Source organism: Bombina bombina, chromosome 1, assembly GCF_027579735.1.
Source record: "Bombina bombina isolate aBomBom1 chromosome 1, aBomBom1.pri, whole genome shotgun sequence".
In the NCBI taxonomy this organism is placed as follows: domain Eukaryota; kingdom Metazoa; phylum Chordata; class Amphibia; order Anura; family Bombinatoridae; genus Bombina; species Bombina bombina.
In genome coordinates, this window is record NC_069499.1 from 412930111 (window position 1) to 412951594 (window position 21484).

Here is a 21484-nt window from a genome sequence, read left to right on the forward strand (position 1 = left end):
CAGCAATCAAGAACAAAGCACATGACCAGCCAGTCGCAAAAGGATCATACAGTTTCTGATTTGCATATTCTGCTAATTGACCATGCCCCCCCCCTCCTTGAAGAGGGGTGGTGACCAACATAAAAAAACAGCTAGAGGCCAGATGGATCCACAAGCTCAACACTATAAACACATATGGTCTCAATATGGCAATAGATGCACTGCTTTTGTGATCATTAAAAGGATACTAAACCCAAACCCATTTTTTTTCTTTCATTATTCAAATAGAGCATGCAATTTAAAGCACGTTTCTAATTTACTCCTATTAGCAATGTTTTTTTGTTCTCTTGCTATCTTTGTTTAAAAAGTAGGAATGAAAGCTTAGTAGCCAGTCCATTTTAGGTTCAGCACCCTGGATAGCGCTTGCTTATAAGCAAGCATAACCCAGGTTCTGAACCAAAAATAGACCAGCTCCTAAACTTTACATTCCTGCTTTTTAAATAAAGACACCAAAAAAACAAAGAAAAAACTAAATTTATGCTTACCTGATAAATGGAGAGTCCACAAAACATTCTAATTATTAGTGGGATATTCACTCCTGGCCAGCAGGAGGAGGCAAAGAGCACCCCAGCAGAGCTGTTAAAGGACCAGTTGACACAGTAGATTTGCATAATCAACAAATGTAGGATAACAAGACAATGCAATAGCACTTAGTCTGAAGTTCAAATGAATAGTAGATTTTTTTTTCTGACAATTTTAAAAGTTATGTCTATTTCCACTCCCCCTTTACCATGTGACAGCCATCAGCCAATCACAAATGCATACACGTACCATGTGACAGCCATCAGCCAATCACAAATGCATATACGCTTATTCTGTGAATTCTTGCACATGCTCAGTAGGAGCTGGTGACTCAAAAAGTTTAAATATAAAAAGACTGTGCACTTTTTTAATGGAAGTAAATTGGAAAGTTGTTTAAATTTGCATGCTCTATATAAATAATGAAAGGTTAATTTAATCCCTTTAAGTGTCACTTCCCTTACCCATAACACCCAGTCATTCGGCCGAAGGAAAACAGAAAAAGTGGATAACACAAGGGTATAGAGGTGCCTGAGTACTGTACAAAAAAACTGCAGTCCTAACTTGAATAAGGGTGGGTCGTGGACTCTCCATGCCTGGAAATAAATTTTCTTTCCTATGGCATGGAGAGTCCACAAAACAATCTAATTACTAGTGGGAACCAATACCCAAGCTAGAGGACACAGAATGAATAGGGAGGGAGAACAAGCCAGGCGGACCTGAACTGAAGGCACCACCGCTTGAAGAACTTTTCTCCCAAAAGAAGCCTCAGCTGAGGCAAAAGTATCAAATTTGTAGAATTTGGGAAAAGTATGTATGGAGGACCAAGTGGTCGCCTTGCAGATTTGCTCCACAGAAGCTTCATTTTTGAAAGCCCATAAAGATGAAACAGCTCTAGTGGAAAGAGCAGTAATTCTCTCAAGAGGCTGCTGTCCAGCTGTCTCATAAGCTAAACGGATAACACTTCTCAACCAGAGAGAAAGAGAAGTAGAAGTGGCCTTCTGACCCCTACATTTATTAGAGAAAACAACAAACAGGGCAGAAGACTGCCCAAAATCCTTAGTTGCTTGAAGATAAAATTTAAGAGCACACACAACATCCAAGTTATGCAAAAGATGTTCCTTCTGGGAAGAAGGGTTAGGACAAAAAGAGGGAACACAATTTCCTGATTAATATTGCGATCCGACACTTCCTTAGACAGAAACCCCAGCTTAGTATGAAGGACCGCCTTATCAGCATGAAAAATAAGGTAAGGGGAATCACACTGCAGAGCCGAACGTTCTGAAATTCTCTGAACAGAAGAAATAGCAAGGAGAAACAAAACCTTCAAAGATAATAATTTAATATTAACAGAATGCATTGGCTCAAACTGAGCCTGCTGCAAAACTCTAAGAACAAGGTTTAGGCTCCAAGGGGGAGCAATAGATTTAAACACAGGCCTGATTCTGACCAAGGCTTGAACAAAAGACTAAACATCTGGCAGAACTGCCAGATGTATATGCAGAAGAATACACAGTGCAATAATCTGGCCCTTTAAAGTGCTGACTGACAATGACAAACCCTTCTCCAGGCCCTCCTGAAGAAAAGCCAAAATTCGAGGAAACCCTTACTTTGTTCCAAGAAAAACCCTTTGAATCACACCAATAAAAGGTATTTAAACCATACCCTATGGTAAATTCTGCAAATAACTGGTTTACGAGCCTGAAGCATAGTATCTATAACTTTCTCAAAAAAGCCACGTCTAGCCAAACTTAGACATTCAATCTCCAAGCAGTCAGCTTCAGAGAAACTAGATTCGGATGAAGAAAGGGACCCTGATGTAAAAGGTCCTTCCTGAAAGGTAACCTCCATGGCGGAAGAGTTGACATTGTCACCAGATTAGAATCACAGAAGCTCTCTCTCTCTGATGCGAGCAATTACTCGTGGAAGCAACGCAAATGAAGGAAACAGGTATGCTAGATTGAAGCTCCAATGAACCGCTAGAGCATCTACCAGAATGGCTTGAGGATCTCTTGATCTTGAATCGTACTTTGGAAGCTTGACGTTTTGATGAGAAGCCATCAGATCCAACTCCGGAACCCCCCCCCACCTGCTAGTTATCATTGTGAAAAGCTCTGGTTGAAGAGCCCATTCTACAGGAGGAAAAGTCTGCCTAATCAGAAAATCCGCCTCCCAGTTGTCCACCCCTGGTATGGGGATGGCAGAAAGAAGGCAATTGTGAGACTCTGCCCACTGGTGAATGCGAGTCACCTCCTTCATTGCAAAGGAACTCTGAGTTCCTCCCTGGTGGTTGATGTAGGCCACCGAGGTGATGTTGTCCGACTGAAATCTGATATATCGGACCAAAGCTAGTTGAAGCCAATCTATTAAAGCATAGAAAATTGCTCTCAACTCCTCCGGAGTCCACAGACCCTGTGCTTTTAAGAAACCCCAAACTGCTCCCCAGCACAACAGGCTGGTGTCCGTGGTCACAATCACCCAGGAAGGCCTCAGGACGCAAGTGTCCCGAGACAGATGGTCCTGTGAAATCCACCATGAGAGAAAGTCTCTTGTTGGGAAATCCAAATTTATCTTCTGCGAGAGATCTGAGTGGTCCCCGTTCCATTGACTGAGCATGCATAGTTGCAGAGGTCTCAGATGGAACCAAGCAAAAGGAATGATGTCCATGGAGGCAACCATCACTCCAATCACCTCCATGCATTGAGCCACAGATGGACGAATAGCAGACTGGAGAGAGAGGCAAGAAACATGAAGTTTGTATTTTCTGACATCCGTCAGAAAAATCTTCATGGACAGGGAATCTATGATTGTTCTCAAGAAACGCACCCTTGTATCTGGTACAAGGGAACTCTTTCCCAGATTCACTTTCCACCTGTGAGAACATAGAATAGACAACAGCATCTCGGTATGAGATTTTGCTAGATGAAAAGATGGCGCTTGAACTAGGATGTCGTCTAGATAAGGCACCACAGCAATACCCTGGGACCTCACCACTGCCAGAAGAGCCCCCAGAATCTTGGAGCTGTAGCATTGCCAAAAGGAAGGGCAACAAACTGGAAATGTTTGTCCTGGAGGGCAAAACTTAGATACTGGTAATGATCCTTATGAATGGGAACATGAAGATACGCGTCCTTCAGATCTATGGTCATCATGAACTGAAGGACAGAACCCTGAAAAATTGGTTGAGATACTTTAGGCCCAGAATAGTGCCCTCCTTTTTGGGAACTACAAATAGATTTGAATAGAATCCTAGACCCTGTTCCTCTAGAGGAACTGTAACAATCACTCCAAGGGATGAAAGGTCCTTTATGCAGTTTAAGGAGGCCTTTCTCTTTATCTGGTTTGCAGATAACCTTGACAGGTGGAATCTGCCCCTGGGAGGACAAGATTTGAATCCTATTCTGTAACCGTGGGATACTATATCTATGGAAACAGTCAATGTGTGTCGGCACCTATGTTAACTGGTAAAGTACTGTTAAATAGCGAGTAGTTCTCTCAACCCTCTCCTGGTTAGGCAATGTCCAGTATCACTAAGCCTGACCTGTGGAAAAGCAGGAAAAACGACCCTCCGTATGTGCAAACCAGGTGCACATGGAGCTGATCCGGCAATTGATGCTCTCACTGACCGCTCCGGTCTCCTCTGCTCGATCCACCTTCGATGGCGTGTGACGTCACTGGGCAAACTTCCGGTACACAGAACTTCTTTCTCCTCGATAGTGCTATGCGTGTCCCGGCAATAGCCAAGACCAGGATCGGTGCGCTGAGGATAGCAGATGTAGCACACTGGAAACTGGTGCAACCTCGGTTCCGCAGGATAAGGATAATCAAAGTTCAAATGAGGTGCACAGACAGCCAGTTGTGATTACAAGTAATCTTTTCTTTATTGCAAGTAAAATATTCGCTCCCTTCAGGGATACAGGATATGCAAGTATAGTAGTGAGTGGAGGTAGCTTCACTCTAGTGACTGTCTGCTGACATGTTTCGGCGATGAAGCCGTAATCGTAGCTACAGTCTCAGGTGTACACCAGTGTAATAAACCTGTTCCTGGTACCTGATTGGTTTAAAAGTATAATTAAAACCACACCTAGAGTGAAGTTAACCCCCACTCTCTTTACACATAAGACATAATGGAATAGCAATTATCCATTGCTTATTGTGACATACACAGTTAGGAAATCTAAACTACATTGCATAAACAATCAATAAGTGAAAGAAATGTAAGTTTAAATAAACCTTGTAACCTTTTTTTATATAAAGACGCCAATGGATAAATATTGACTGATACAATGTAAGTCACATTTGCAAGAATGATAAAAACAAAACAAAAAGCATACACCATACATCAAGTGCCAATAGACCTTACATATATATATATAGAACCAATTAAATCTGTATTTATATTCATACTAGCATATGTATAGGCCAAGCTCTTGCCTAGAATTCCACGAAATATATTTATATATTTACACATAATGCAAAAGCTAATTATATCACACATTTTGATGTATAGTGTTCAGGGTTCAAAGACCCTGTATATAAGCAGGACTTAAACATTGGGTACACAGACCCAGAACCAGAAAATCATTCCCAAAAATTAATTAGGTCAAATTCTGAATTTAGACCTTCCGGGACTCTGGTTCTGAGTCTGTGTATCCAAAATACCTCTCTCTTTGCCAGCAATCTTTCCTTATCCCCACCTCTCTTGTTCAACTTAACCTGCTCAATAATGGTCCATCTAAGTGTCCTGGGACTTTTATTATGATGTATCTTGAAATGCTGAACCAGAGGAGTGGTCAATTTGCCAGCTTTGATATTAGAGACATGTACCCTGATCCTCTCTCTTGTCTCCCTCGTTGTGAGCCCTGTGTACTGTATTGCACACTCTGTGCAAGTTAATAAATAAACTGCGAACTTGGTTCTGCAGTTTAAACAAGAAGAGTGTCTAAAATTTTCACCAGTACTTGCGCTCCTAAAGCCTTCTCCCTGTTGTAAAAATTCACAGGCAATGCACTGTGCAAAATTGCATTTATAAGTTCCTTTAAAACTCAACCAAGATGAAACTTCATTGTTTGGATCCTTAAGTTGTGTGGGGGCAAGCAAGTTGCTTAGACTGGTCCCACGTCTAAAAGCACATCTGCACCCTTTTGTGACAATATCTGTTAATCCATCATCCGCTTTAAGAATATTAAAGTGTTTTCTAATAATATTGCAAATTTGATGGAATTGGTTACTGTACTGGGTGATGAAGGAAACTCCATCAAATGTACTTTCCCCATCTTTTTTATTTTTATTATCAAGATATGTAACTCTGGGTTTAGCCCCAATATTAAGTCTGTGTTGGCTAACAACCACTCTTTTGTATCCTCTCTCACAGAACCTCTCCTCCAGCTCGAGAGATTGTCTCTCATAGTCTTCATCCGTTGTACAGTTTTTCCGGAGTCTGATGAATTGTCCTTTAAGGACAGAATTGAAGACTCTTTTCGGATGATTACTTCTAGCATGGAGGAGAGTATTCCCTGTGATTGGTTTCCTATATACTTTAGTATCAACGATATTATCGCTAATACCAACCAGAGTGACATCTAAGTAATTTATACTGACTTTGTTAAATTCAAAAGTGAATTTTAAGCCTATGTTGTTGTCATTTAGTATAGATACAAAACTCTTAGCCTCCTCATCAGAGCCAGACCAGATCATCAGAAGGTCATCAATGTACCTTCTATAGTAAATGATCCTGTGCTTCCAGAGTTCACCACATCCAAAGATGTGGGACAGCTCCCACCAACCCATAAACAGGTTTGCGTAGGAAGGGGCAAATTTGGCCCCCATGGCTGTCCCACATCTTTGGAGGTAGTGAACTCCCTCAAAAACAAAGGCATTGTGTGTCAGTAAAAATTCAGTCACTCTGAGGATAAATCTACGGAAACCCGGACTAAAGTTGGTAAACCTTAACAGACAAAAATTAAGTGCTTCAAGGCCCTTGTCATGCGGAATGGAGGAGTACAGAGCCACAACATCAATTGTAAGCCAACTGTACCCCTCCCTCCACACAAACTTAGCCATTTCATTCAATAATTGCTTGATATCTCTGAGATAGCTGTTTAAACCCTTAACCAGTGGCTGTAAAATTTCATCCAGCCACTGAGAAAGGGGTTCAAACAGAGAACAAATACAGCTGATGATTGGCCTTCCTTTGACCTCCACAAGGGACTTGTGCACCTTGGGTAAAAAATTGAAGATGGGGGTAACTGGGAAATCTACCACCAAAAAATCCAAAGTGGGTTGATCAATAAAGCCCTAAATTTGATCACATTTTGCAAAATGCTATGACAGAGGCCAAAACCCTTATTATGGATATCAAACATGATAAGTATTTGAGAGATTTAGGGGATTATGAATCCAATAAAATTTATATTTGGAATGGAAAACAGAGAACCAATTATAGGAGGGAAAATGATCAGAGAAAATATCCCAAGGGCAACAAGAACAAAAATAAAAATAAAAATAAGAGTAAAGATTCAAAATCCAAAAAAGTCACATTTAATGAGAGTGAGGCTGAATCCTCAGGGGACTATTCGTCATCAGGGGAGGAAAGGGAAACAGAGGTAGGAGCCAGTGGTACAACACATGCACCCAGTAATACAACACATACAATCAGTGTAGGCTCCAAATATACACCAGAATCAAGGGGGAACATAGACCCCTTGAATATAGGTAAAATGGAACAGGCAGAAATTGTACAGGTTTTTTCAAAAGCACCAAAAAGATTCGTAGGGGGGGGAGAAGAAAAGGGAGAAAGGGGAATCCTAAAAGAGCCCCCCCTACCCCCCAGACGGGGAAGGTCACAAACCAAGTACATTTAAATTCTGTGGTGAATTTGTCTTCATACCCACTCAATGAGTTGGAGAATAAGGTTTTGAGTTATGGTCTCAATTTTGTTCCTGCTAATAATTTTAACCTTTTCCAAACCTTGGTGGATGTCAACAAATTGATAAGAAATCTTACGCTAAAAAAGTATTTCTCTACCACAACTGACGATTGTCCCCCAGACAGAGAGTATTCAGTAAGTAATCCAAATCAAAGTGTATCTCCCCTTACTTTTGAAGAAGCCTGGGACTTGGAAAACTTGGAGGTGCTGCGAACAGAGGGAACATCAGAGTCCATTTTATCTGATGACTATATCAATACTGGTCCCTCTTTTCGCCGCACCTCCAAGTTCTACCCCATACATACCAGAGGTACTATTTTGGAAAAATTCCAGACAAGAATTGAAACAGACCTAAATAGGCTGGCTTATAGCACAAATAGAAGGAAGTTTTCCAACCTCAATAAAGAAGAAATTCTTATCCTTAATAAATTACAGGGCAATCACCAATTGGTGATACGTTCAGCGGATAAAGGGGGATCAGTGGTGGTAATGGATAGAGATTTCTTTATCCAGGAATCATTACGTCAACTCACTGACCCCTCGCAATATCAGGTAATGGATTTTAATCCTGCACATCGCTTTAAACGTGAACTAGCCCAGTTAATAGATGATGGGAAGGAAGAGGGCTTTATTGATCAACCCACTTTGGATTTTTTGGTGGTAGATTTCCCAGTTACCCCCATCTTCAATTTTTTTACCCAAGGTGCACAAGTCCCTTGTGGAGGTCAAAGGAAGGCCAATCATCAGCGGTATTGGTTCTCTGTTTGAACCCCTTTCTCAGTGGCTGGATGAAATTTTACAGCCACTGGTTAAGGGTTTAAACAGCTATCTCAGAGATACCAAGCAATTATTGAATGAAATGGCTAAGTTTGTGTGGAGGGAGGGGTACAGTTGGCTTACAATTGATGTTGTGGCTCTGTACTCCTCCATTCCGCATGACAAGGGCCTTGAAGCATTTAATTTTTGTCTGTTAAGGTTTACCAATTTTAGTCCGGGTTTCCGTAAATTTATCCTCAGAGTGACTGAATTTTTACTGACACACAATGCCTTTGTTTTTGAGGGAGTTCACTACCTCCAAAGATGTGGGACAGCCATGGGGGCCAAATTTGCCCCTTCCTACGCAAACCTGTTTATGGGTTGGTGGGAGCTGTCCCACATCTTTGGATGTGGTGACCTCTGGAAGCACAGGATCATTTACTATAGAAGGTACATTGATGACCTTCTGATGATCTGGTCTGGCTCTGATGAGGAGGCTAAGAGTTTTGTATCTATAGTAAATGACAACAACATAGGCTTAAAATTCACTTTTGAATTTAACAAAGTCAGTATAAATTACTTAGATGTCACTCTGGTTGGTATTAGCGATAATATCGTTGATACTAAAGTATATAGGAAACCAATCACAGGGAATACTCTCCTCCATGCTAGAAGTAATCATCTGAAAAGAGTCTTCAATTCTGTCCTTAAAGGACAATTCATCAGACTCCGGAGAAACTGTACAACGGATGAAGACTATGAGAGACAATCTCTCGAGCTGGAGGAGAGGTTCTGTGAGAGAGGATACAAAAGAGTGGTTGTTAGCCACCACAGACTTAATATTGGGGCTAAACCCAGAGTTACATATCTTGATAATAAAAATAAAAAAGATGGGGAAAGCACATTTGATGGAGTTTCCTTCATCACCCAGTACAGTAACCAATTCCATCAAATTTGCAATATTATTAGAAAACACTTTAATATTCTTAAAGCGGATGATGGATTGACAGATATTGTCACAAAAGGGTGCAGATGTGCTTTTAGACGTGGGACCAGTCTAAGCAACTTGCTTGCCCCCACACAACTTAAGGATCCAAACAATGAAGTTTCATCTTGGTTGAGTTTTAAAGGAACTTATAAATGCAATTTTGCACAGTGCATTGCCTGTGAATTTTTACAACAGGGAGAAGGCTTTAGGAGCGAATGATTTTCTGGTTCTGGGTCTGTGTACCCAATGTTTAAGTCCTGCTTATATACAGGGTCTTTGAACCCTGAACACTATACATCAAAATGTGTGATATAATTAGCTTTTGCATTATGTGTAAATATATAAATATATTTCGTGGAATTCTAGGCAAGAGCTTGGCCTATACATATGCTAGTATGAATATAAATATAGATTTAATTGGTTCTATATATATATATGTAAGGTCTATTGGCACTTGATGTATGGTGTATGCTTTTTGTTTTGTTTTTATCATTCTTGCAAATGTGACTTACATTGTATCAGTCGATATTTATCCATTGGCGTCTTTATATAAAAAAAGGTTACAAGGTTTATTTAAACTTACATTTCTTTCACTTATTGATTGTTTATGCAATGTAGTTTAGATTTCCTAACTGTGTATGTCACAATAAGCAATGGATAATTGCTATTCCATTATGTCTTATGTGTAAAGAGAGTGAGGGTTAACTTCACTCTAGGTGTGGTTTTAATTATACTTTTAAACCAATCAGGTACCAGGAACAGGTTTATTAGACTGGTGTACACCTGAGACTGTAGCTACGATTACGGCTTCATCGCCGAAACATGTCAGCAGACAGTCACTAGAGTGAAGCTACCTCCACTCACTACTATACTTGCATATCCTGTATCCCTGAAGGGAGCGAATATTTTACTTGCAATAAAGAAAAGATTACTTGTAATCACAACTGGCTGTCTGTGCACCTCATTTGAACTTTGATTATCCTTATACTATATCTATGGCCCAAGGATCTGGAACATTGCATATCCAAGCCTACTGAAAAAAAGAAAGCCTGCCCCCCACTTGATCCACTACAGGATCGGGGTGGTACCTTCATGTTGATTTAGAATCAACAGAAGGCTTCTTGGCTTGCTTCCCCCTATTCCTAGGCTCACTGGACCTCCAAGAAGACTTGGATTGATCCGACTTGGAAGAGGAAGACTTCTGTCCCTTAAAGTTCTGAAAGGAATGGAAATTTGAATTCTGGTGACCCTTAGGTCTATTCTTTTTATCCTGAGGTAAGAAAAAACCCTTTCCACCTGTAATGTCAGAAATCATTTCTGCCAGACCTGTACAATACAAGGTCTTACCCTTATAAGGCAAATATAAAAGCTTGGACTTGGATGTAACATCTGCGAGCTAAAACAGTAAAACCAGAAATCTTAGCACCCAGCCTAAGAACTTGCATGTTGGCATCACAAAATAAAGGTATTGGATAACTTGAGAGTCTTGACCCTGTCTTGGATATCCTCTATAGTAGGATAAGATTAGATAAGTCATCGCACCAATAAGATGCTGCCCCCGCAACTGTAGCAATACTAGCAACAGGTTGCTACTGTAATCCCAGATGAATGTACATCTTCTTCAAAAAAGCCTCAAGCTTCTTATCCATAGGATCCTTGAAAGAACAACTATCTTCAATAGGAATAGTAGTTCTCTTAGCCAGAGTAGAGATAGCTCCCTCTACCTTGGGCACCGTGTGCCACGAGTCATGAATAGCATCAGCAACAGGAAATATCTTTTTAAAAACAGGGGACTGGGAAAAAGGAATCCCTGGTTAATCCCATTCCTGAGTTATGATATCTGCCATACAGTCTGGAACTGGGAAGACTTAGATAAGGTTACATCATATACCCTATTAAGCTTACTAGACCTCTTTGGATTCACTGCAACAGAAGCGTCAGATTCTTCCAAAGTAGCAAGAACCTCCTTCAAAAGAACTCAAAGGTGTTCTAATTTAAATCTGAAATTAATCTCCTCTTAATCTGCAGAATTGGTCACTACAGTATCAGAATCTGAGCATTCACCCTCAGAAGCCACTGAAGAATCATCTTCATCAGATAACTGAGACAAACTGACTAACGCAGCCTTAGCAGAGTCAGCCTTACTAACATCAATATGTTTAGATTTCCTCTTACGCTTACCAGTAACCTTTGGAAAAGCTGATAAAGCTGTGAAAACAGCAGAAGTAATCTGCGCAGCTAAATTCCCAGGTAAAAATTACAGCCCCAGGAGGTTGTTGAGAGGGACCGCAGGGCACTGCGTGTGAAGCTTGGGAAGCTTGAGGGGAAAGCTGAGGCGTTGCTAGGATAACACTATCTTGAGAGACAGGAGGCTCACGGAGAGACATCTTATCTTTAAACTAGACATGTGCGATTCGATTCGGTCCGAATCGAAATTCGGACGAATTTGTCGAATTCGGAGATTCGGATCAATTCAAATTTCCGAATTGCAGTAGTGCCGAATCTACCGAATAAATCCGAATCGATTCAAATTTATTCGGTAGATTCGGATGGATTCGGATGGCCGTGTATTACACTAGTATTGTACAGTATTCTAGTGTAATACACAGCACATCCCACTTAACCCTGACCCAAATTCCGAATCGATTCAAACCGAATCGAACCGAATTTTCCACGAATTCCGAAAGAATCTAAATGAATCAGAAACTAATTCATTCGATTTCTTCCGAATTCGAATCGATCCGAACCGAAATTCGAATCGGTCCGAATCGATCCGAACCGAACCAAATTTTTCGAAGCTGCACAAGTCTACTTTAAACATTAAAGTTTTATTTAGACATGAAGAGCAAAACTGTACAGGAGGAATTATCTTAGCCTCCAAATACAATAAGCATTTTTCAGAAGAATCAACTTCTGCATTAGTGTCCATAATTGGGAATTAGTTCCTAACAATTAACAAAAATTTAAAGGCCAAAAAAACAAACAAAAACAAATTAGGTTTATTTATGTGAAGCAGTAAAAAACATACCTAATAAATAAACACCTAAAACCCTCAGCTCAGCTGTCTTACCCTTAAGAAGTTGCTATCCCACTAGCACAGAAAACCGGACACACCCGGAGCAAAGATCACCTCCTTGTTACCGGAACAGCCCAAATCCACTTGAAAAACAACTGCAGGCAGAGGAAACTGCAACCTCCACACTCACTGCGGCAAACTCCAATCTGAACAGAGAAGCCGAAAAACCGGAAGTGGGGAGGAGCGGTCAATAGGAAAAAAAATGCGTCAAACAAAAACAGTGCGAAAACCGGCAGCCACAGAAAAAGTGATTGGGCCAATAAGCTGAGCTGAAAAGCGATTGCCCCCAAACAAGTTTAAAGCAAACACCTGTAAAACACTTCATACACTCTCCATCTCTGATCCCCAATAAAATATGATGCCTCCTTCACATATTAGCAGTGCCCCTAAAACAGAAATCAAATGCTTTCCACAAGGATTTAACCCCTATAGTGCCGGTACCTTCTAACCTAGAAGGGAAAGCACTTACCTGTGGATCCTGCTCTTTCAGACAGGAACTGTTTTCTGGGGTGTGGCAGCTTCTCCACTTCTACCAGGGACCTATAGAAAGGAAAGGACAGAGTAACCTGGCTTTCTATAATAGGGGTAGCAATAAGTTAGAAGTTAAGCAAAGACCACCTTGCCATCTTCTAACTGCTAATAGCCACCATTACTCTTACTAAAGAGATTGACATGGACACAGCTAGACCCCAATCCTTGCTTGCAGGTTAAAGTATCCATAAAAGGATTAAAAAAAAATCGTCAGACACCACCTTTGCCATTCTCCCGTGATCAAGGCAAAGAGAATGACTGGGGGCTATGGGTAATGGAGGTGATACTTAACAGCTCTGCAGGGGTGCTCTTTGCATCCTCCTGCTGGCGAGGAGTGAATATCTCACTAGTAATTAGAATGTTTTGTGGACTCTCCATGCCATAGTAAAGACATTGATAATAAGAGTAAATTAGATAGTTGCTTAAAATTGCATGTTCTATCTGAATAATGAAAGAAAAAATTTGGGTTTAGTATCCCTTTAACATGCTGCCTGACAGCAAATGGCTTTAGTGGCATTCCTCATGGCTCTGATCTTGTGCTACACTGATAATGCCCCTTGGTCCTGCAATGGCTTGACTGGGCATAGAGATCCCTGGTTTTAAGCCAGAGATACCCATGCCCGGCTGCCACTTTTAGTTACCTGAGTTATATTTTTAAATGGTTCGGTGTAAGCAGATTTAATTAAAACATTCAGATGCAATATTTGGAAACAGTATTGCTCAGTTTCTGGCCTCCTACATGTATTATTACCAATGCTTATCATCTAATAATTGTCTTTAGGATCTGGGGGTGTGATTATTCTCTGGGATCTGAATCTATTGCTATTGCCTGCACTATATGTAAGTAGTGGTTGTGTCATTGATGCCTGATTGTTGCTTGTAAACAAGGGTCTATGATCGTATGTTTGTGAGACCTCAGTATATTGCACAGGGACGTTTATAGGGATTTATTCATACTTCCTCCAGATTATACTCTACTAGGATATCTATTGAGACCCAGGTTATTGACACAGGGTTTATGGGTTAATATCTTGTGATATGATGATTATGTGTTTTCAATAATATAGGTCTTGCTTTACCTAAGGATTTAACTATATAACCTTCTAACCTTATTTTACATTGGGATCCTTTAGAGCAGGGGTGTCAAACTCATTTTAGTCGCGGGCCATTTTCCATACAAGTACAACTCACGTGGGCCGCACACTACCTACATATCTTGTCATTGCTAAACAGTGCAGTGGCATTTGCTATAACTGTATACATTTCAAAAGATTGTGTTCTGTAACTCCTAATTAACTTACTCTGGCTTGAGGAAATGTGCTCTAATGCTTTTAAGAAGGTGACACACATGCTCTACCTGCGACCCACTGTTTATAATAGTGATAGACATACCTGTTGTACATAATATAAAATAAATACATAGAAATATATATAAAGTATGTGATTTTAGTTAAAGAGAAAATGATGGAAAGGAATGGACAGAAATGATGTGGGAAATCAGTGCTACCATAGTAATGAACTGCATGTGTTAAAGAAACCATTATGCGCTTATCTGTCTTTTTCTTTTTAATAACGTATGTTTTAATGTATGTGCATCCCTAACAATAAGCGCACTCGCTCTTTAAGTAATAAGCATATTATAATTAATATTTTTCATGGAGGTGGCGTGGGCCGCACAAAATTAGGTTGAGGGCCGCATGAGGCCCGCGGGCCGCAAGTTTGACACCCCTGCTTTAGAGAGAACTGATAAGCCTAGACAGAGTTGCCCCTCTTACTCGGTTCTTAAATGTCAGTTACAGGGCCCAAAACAGGTTGTTACCAACCTAGTAGGCAATACAGGGATAATTTGTATATATTTATTGATATTTATTTATTAAAGGGACAGTCAACACCAAAATTGTTTTTGTTTAAAAAGATAGATAGCGCCTTTACTACCCATTCCCCAGCTTTGCACAACCAACATTGTTATATTAATATACTTTATAACATTTAAACCTCTAAATTGCTGCCTGTTTCTAAGCTACTACAGACAGCCTCTTATCACATGGTTTTTTATTAGCTTTTCACAACAGGGGGCTGCTAGTTCATGTGAGCCATATAGATAACATTGTGTTCATGCCTGTGGGTTGTGGCTGACACTGCACTAATTGGATAAAATGCAAGTCAAAAGATAATAAATCAAAAGTCATGTAATCAGGGGGATGTCAGAAAAAGCTTAGACTTAGATACAAGGTAATCACAAAGGTAAAAAGTATATTAATATAACCATGTTGGCTATGTAAAACTGGGGAATGGTTAATAAAGGGATTATCTATCTTTTTACAAAATCAAAAACATTTGAGTTGACTGTCCCATTAAACATTGGGATACAATGTCAATACATTGGGGCATATGTATCAAGCTCCGAACGGAGCTTGATGCCCCGTGTTTCTGGCGAGTCATCAGACTCGCCAGAAACAGCAGTTATGAAGCAGCGGTCACAAAGACCGCTGCTCCATAACCTGTCCGCCTGCTCTGAGCAGGCGGACAGACATTGCCACAATACAACCCGATCGAGTACGATCGGGTTGATTGACACCCCCCTGCTGGCGGCCTATTGGCCGCGAGTCAGCAGGGGGCGGCGTTGCACCAGCAGCTCTTGTGAGCTGCTGGTGCAATGATGAATACGGCGAGCGTATTGCTCTCCGTATTCAGCGAGGTCTGGCGGACCTGATCCGCACTGTCGGATCAGGTCCGCCAGACTTTCATAACTAGAGGCCATTGTGTTAGGATGAGCTATGACTGTTTACATACACTCTATGTTATTGTGTTTGTATCACATTGGATGTTGGTTTTAACATTGGGTGTATTGAATGTTGTTTACAAAAGAATGTTACTTTGACAACAAGTTTGGGCGCAATTAGCAAAGAGGGTGGGACTTAGGGTTAAATACACTGCTTGTTCACTTGTTCTTGGTGGTCTGAGGAAGGGGTGATTGTCCCAGAAACGTCACCACATTAAAGCTGCAAGGAAGAGAAAGAGAGAGAGCAAGAGCGTGCGAGAGAGAGTGAGAGAGAGAAAGAGAGAGAGTATCTAATAAAGACCACATACTCTGTATTTTCTCAAGTTGTGTGGTGTGAGGAAGAGGACAGTCCCTAAAATGTCACCTGAAATAAAATAGTTACACACAATTCCAGAGAGTGCTGTCTTTATTAGCTTATTTAATAATTTCTGCAGGTCCAATATACAACGTATATGTATTCGATATATATGTATTTCTGAAAAATACACCAGAAATGAACAAAAGCAGGGACGTGCACTCATAAGAGGCAGGGGAGGCAGTGCCTACCCTGCCATATGTGGTCAAAGCTTAATTAAATTTTAATTAAAACAAAAAAAAAAAGTAAAAAAAAAATATATATTTCCCCCCATGTAATGCTATGGAGAGGTAGGTACAGGAACGCTTCTCTCCATTACAGTACATAAGTCAAAGGAAAAGCTGTGCTGCAACGCCACCTGTGTTCTGTCAATATATTAGCAGCAAAAATTGGGAACAATAGGAGGCACCCCTCTTGATGCCTCCTAGCAAGTGAAGGATATATAGATTAATCAGAAGGAGGATGCAGTGAGCAGGGTCATGTGACACAACTGGAAGCTGAGGTAACCTAAGAACAGATAACACCAAGCAGAAGAGTAAAGTAGTATTCTACATCTCTTGTGATTCACAAATTGTGTTCAGATGCAGCTCATTAACAGGGGGGGCACTAAGTGAGCATAACCCAATACTGACAGGAAGTCAAAGGGTCAATTCAAATTTAAATCCATAATTTAAAACCCAGAGTTTGAAGTTAAGTGTGCAGTGTCCACATTATTTAAATTAAAGTTTTTGACATTGAATATTGCTAAGCCTCCCTTTTTCATGGTTATTTGATTTAATTAGGTACAAACTCCATATATGTTATGTCTGTTCAGTCAGAGGATGCAGTATGTATTTTTATTTTTCTATGTGTCTCCATTTATTTAAAGACTGCTGTTAACTTGTAATTCACAAATCAATTGAAAGCTGTTGCATTGTGTTTTTAATATGTGCTGATTTTATACAAGTTTATATTAATAAAAGGAGATGAGTCATTTAAAAAATATATGTAATTATTGCAGTTAAATGTTTTTAGAAATAATGCCACTGTAAAGTAACTGGTTAAACACATAGTCAAAGGGAGACATTTAAAATTAAACTTTCATGATTGAGGTAGAGCATGCTATTTTAATAGACTTTTCTAGTTATTTATATTTTGAGAATTAGCATCAACTGTTACTGGCCCCATGTCAGCAAATCAAATTAGTTTTTGAAAGTAACATGAAAGTCATAATTACATTTCCATCATTCAGATAGACATTGCACACAAAAAATAAATAAATAAACTTTCTATTTTACTTTTATTATTATGTACTTCATTCTTTTGGTATCCTTTGTTGAAGAGCATACCTAAGTGGGATGTGCATGTGCGTTTCTTGAACACCATATTGCAGCAGCTGTGTTGGCAGTATTGATAACTTGTCCTTTGTGTAAAATTTGTATGGTAAATTATATCTATTTTTACCATACAGTAGTGAGTAGAGAAGAGATTGTGTATCATTCTAATTGCTTAGTAACTGGCACTGTACCACAGAATTGTGTGAGTGTGTATGTGAGCAGAGTGTGCGTGGGTGTCAGTGAGCAGAGTATGTGTGCTTTATTCTCCAGGTAATCAATGCAGTGTTTCTCAACAATGGTCCTCAAGTATCCCCAACAGGCCAGGTTTTTATTATAGCTGAATCAGTGCACAAGTGAAGTAATCAGCTGATCAGTTACTCAGTGGTTACTAACTTGCTCTCACCCATCACCTGATTATGTCACCTGTGCACTGGTTCAGCTATCATTTAATCCTGCCCTGTTGGGGGTACTTGCGGCCCTCTGTACATGTGTTTCTCCGTTGTATCATATCTAGTGCCTCACCAGCCTCTGACCTCACTGCACGTCACTGAACAAAAGTGCAGATGGATTTTCTCAGCTCGTCAAATCATAAATACTGTACATTCTTTTCTAAGCTGTTGTTTGCAATGCAAAACAAACAAACGTCTGTAATGCCTAAAATATTGTTTCAATTACGATGCATCAATTTCAAGCTATACAAAAGGGAAATATTTTAAAAGTTAAACTTAGGATCACGTAGTAAGCACAGTCTTGCATGGTAATCTGACTTACCTTCTCTTTAAGCTCTGTGCAGATCTCTTGTTGCTTTTTTCTGTCGTTTGCCAGGATCATTTCTGTCTCATATGCAGAACAGGCTTCAGCTATGGTCATCAGTGCCTTTATTACAAAATCTTTCCTATAGCGAGTGTAACTTTCCGTAAAAGCCCTTCTTTGATCTTTATTGAAATGATCCATGTCGCAGATCTTTTCATGGCAAACCTAAAAAAGTGGATAAAATCTAAATATCATACAACTATATTGTACATATTCAAAAAATGGACAGATACCAAAATATAGTTCATACATGTTCACTAAGGCCTAGATTTAGAGTTTTGTCGGTAACGACCCGCGGAGCTAACGCCGGCTTTTTTCTGGCCGCACCATAAAAATAACTCTGGTATTGAGAGTCCACAAAAAGGCTGCGTTAGGCTCCAAAAAAGGAGCGTAGAGCATTTTTAACGCAGCTTCAACTCTCGATACCAGAGTTGCTTACGCAAGCGGCCAGCCTCAAAAACGTGCTCGTGAACGATTCCCCCATAGGAAACAATGGGGCTGTTTGAGCTGAAAAAAAACCTAACACCTGCAAAAAAGCCGCGTTCAGCTCCTAACGCAGCCCCATTGTTTGCTATGGGGAAACACTTCCTACGTCTGCACCTAACACCCTAACATGTACCCCGAGTCTAAACACCCCTAGCCTTACACTTATTAACCCCTAATCTGCCGCCCCCGCTATCGCTGACCCCTGCATATTATTTTTAACCCCTAATCTGCCGCTCCGTAAACCGCCGCTACTTACATTATCCTTATGTACCCCTAATCTGCTGCCCCTAACACCGCCGACCCCTATATTATATTTATTAACCCCTAATCTGCCCCCCTCAACGTCGCCTCCACCTGCCTACACTTATTAACCCCTAATCTGCCGAGCGGACCTGAGCGCTACTATAATAAAGTTATTAACCCCTAATCCGCATCACTAACCCTATAATAAATAGTATTAACCCCTAATCTGCCCTCCCTATCATCGCCGACACCTAACTTCAAACATTAACCCCTAATCTGCCGACCAGAGCTCACCGCTACTATAATAAATGTATTAACCCCTAAAGCTAAGTCTAACCCTAACACTAACACCCCCCTAAATTAAATATAATTTTAATCTAACGAAATTAATTAACTCTTATTAAATAAATTATTCCTATTTAAAGCTAAATACTTACCTGTAAAATAAATCCTAATATAGCTACAATATAAATTATAATTACATTGTAGCTATTTTAGGATTAATATTTATTTTACAGGCAACTTTGTAATTATTTTAACCAGGTACAATAGCTATTAAATAGTTAAGAACGATTTAATAGTTACCTAGTTAAAATAATAACAAAATTACCTGTAAAATAAATCCTAACCTAAGTTACAATTAAACCTAACACTACACTATCAATAAATTAATTAAATAAAATACCTATAATTATCTACAATTAAACCTACCACTACACTATCAATAAATAAGTTAAATACAATACCTACAAATAACTACAATGAAATAAACTATCTAAAGTACAAAAAATAAAAAAGAACTAAGTTACAAAAAATAAAAAAATATTTACAAACATAAGAAAAATATTACAACAATTTTAAACTAATTACACCTACTCTAAGCCCCCTAATAAAATAACAAAGACCCCCAAAATAACAAAATGCCCTACCCTATTCTAAATTACTACATTTCAAAGCTCTTTTACCTTACCAGCCCTGAACAGGGCCCTTTGGGGGCATGCCCCAAGAAATTCAGCTCTTTTACCTGTAAAAAAAAAACATACAATACCCCCCCCAACATTACAACCCACCACCCACATACCCCTAATCTAACCCAAACCCCCTTAAATAAACCTAACACTAAGCCCCTGAAGATCTTCCTACCTTGTCTTCACCCTACCAGGTTCACCGATCCGTCCTGAAGAGCTCCTCCGATGTCCTGATCCAAGCCCAAGCGGGGGGCTGAAGAGGTCCATGATCCGGCTGAAGTCTTCATCCAAGCGGGAGCTGAAGAGGTCCATGATCCGGATGAAGTCTTCATCCAAGCGGGAGCTGAAGAGGTCCATGATCCGGATGAAGTCTTCTATCAACGGCATCTTCAATCTTCTTTCTTCCGGATCCATCTTGCAGACCTCCGACGCAGAACATCCTCTTCTCCCGACGCCAATAGAATGCGAGCTCAATCTGATTGGCTGATTGGATCAGCCAATTGGATTGATCTTGATTCTGATTGGCTGATTCCATCAGCCAATCAAAATATTCCTACCTTAATCCTATCAGCCAATTGGAATTCGAGGGACGCCATCTTGGATGACGTCCCTTAAAGGAACCGTCATTCAGCTAGTAGGCGTCGGGAGAAGAGGATGTTCCGCGTCGGAGGTCTGCAAGATGGATCCGGAAGAAAGAAGATTGAAGATGCCGTTGATAGAAGACTTCATCCAGATCATGGACCTCTTCAGCTCCCGCTTGGATGAAGACTTCATCCGGATCATGGACCTCTTCAGCTCCCGCTTGGATGAAGACTTCAGCCGGATCATGGACCTCTTCAGCCCCCCACTTGGGCTTGGATCAGGACATCGGAGGAGCTCTTCAGGACGGATCGGTGAACCTGGTAGGGTGAAGACAAGGTAGGAAGATCTTCAGGGGCTTAGTGTTAGGTTTATTTAATGGGGGTTTGGGTTAGATTAGGGGTATGTGGGTTGTGGGTTGTAATGTTGGGGGGGTATTGTATGGGTTTTTTTTACAGGCAAAAGAGCTGAATTTCTTGGGGCTTAATTTATTGATAGTGTAGTGTTAGGTTTAATTGTAACTTAGGTTAGGATTTATTTTACAGGTAAATTTGTAATTATTTTAACTATTTTAGCTATTAAATAGTTCTTAACTATTAAATAGCTATTGTACCTGGTTAAAATAATTACAAAGTTGCCTGTAAAATAAATATTAATCCTAAAATAGCTACAATGTAATTATTCGTTATATTGTAGCTATATTAGGGTTTATTTTACAGGTAAGTATTTAGCTTTAAATAGGAATAATTTATTTAATAAGAGTTAATTAATTTCGTTAGATTAAAATTATATTTAACTTAGGGGGGTGTTAGTGTTAGGGTTAGACTTAGCTTTAGGGGTTAATACATTTATTAGAATAGCGGTGAGCTCCGGTCGGCAGATTAGGGGTTAATAATTGAAGTTAGGTGTTGGCGATGTTAGGGAGGGCAGATTAGGGGTTAATACTATTTATTATAGGGTTAGTGAGGCGGATTAGGGGTTAATAACTTTATTATAGTAGCGGTGCGGTCCGCTCGGCAGATTAGGGGTTAATAAGTGTAGGCAGGTGGAAGCGACGTTGTGGGGGGAAGATTAGGGGTTAATAAATATAATATAGGGGTTGGCG

General features: G+C 40.0%; 1 protein-coding gene across 1 annotated transcript in view; it reads right to left on the reverse strand.

Moving 5' to 3' along the window:
- CCDC148 (coiled-coil domain containing 148) overlaps positions 1-21484 on the reverse strand; it is a 633004-nt gene that overhangs the window by 118325 nt on the left and 493195 nt on the right. The window contains exon 10 of the mRNA XM_053698320.1: positions 18062-18268. Coding sequence (XP_053554295.1) covers positions 18062-18268 — 207 coding nt within the window. The remainder of the gene's footprint in view (positions 1-18061; positions 18269-21484) is intronic.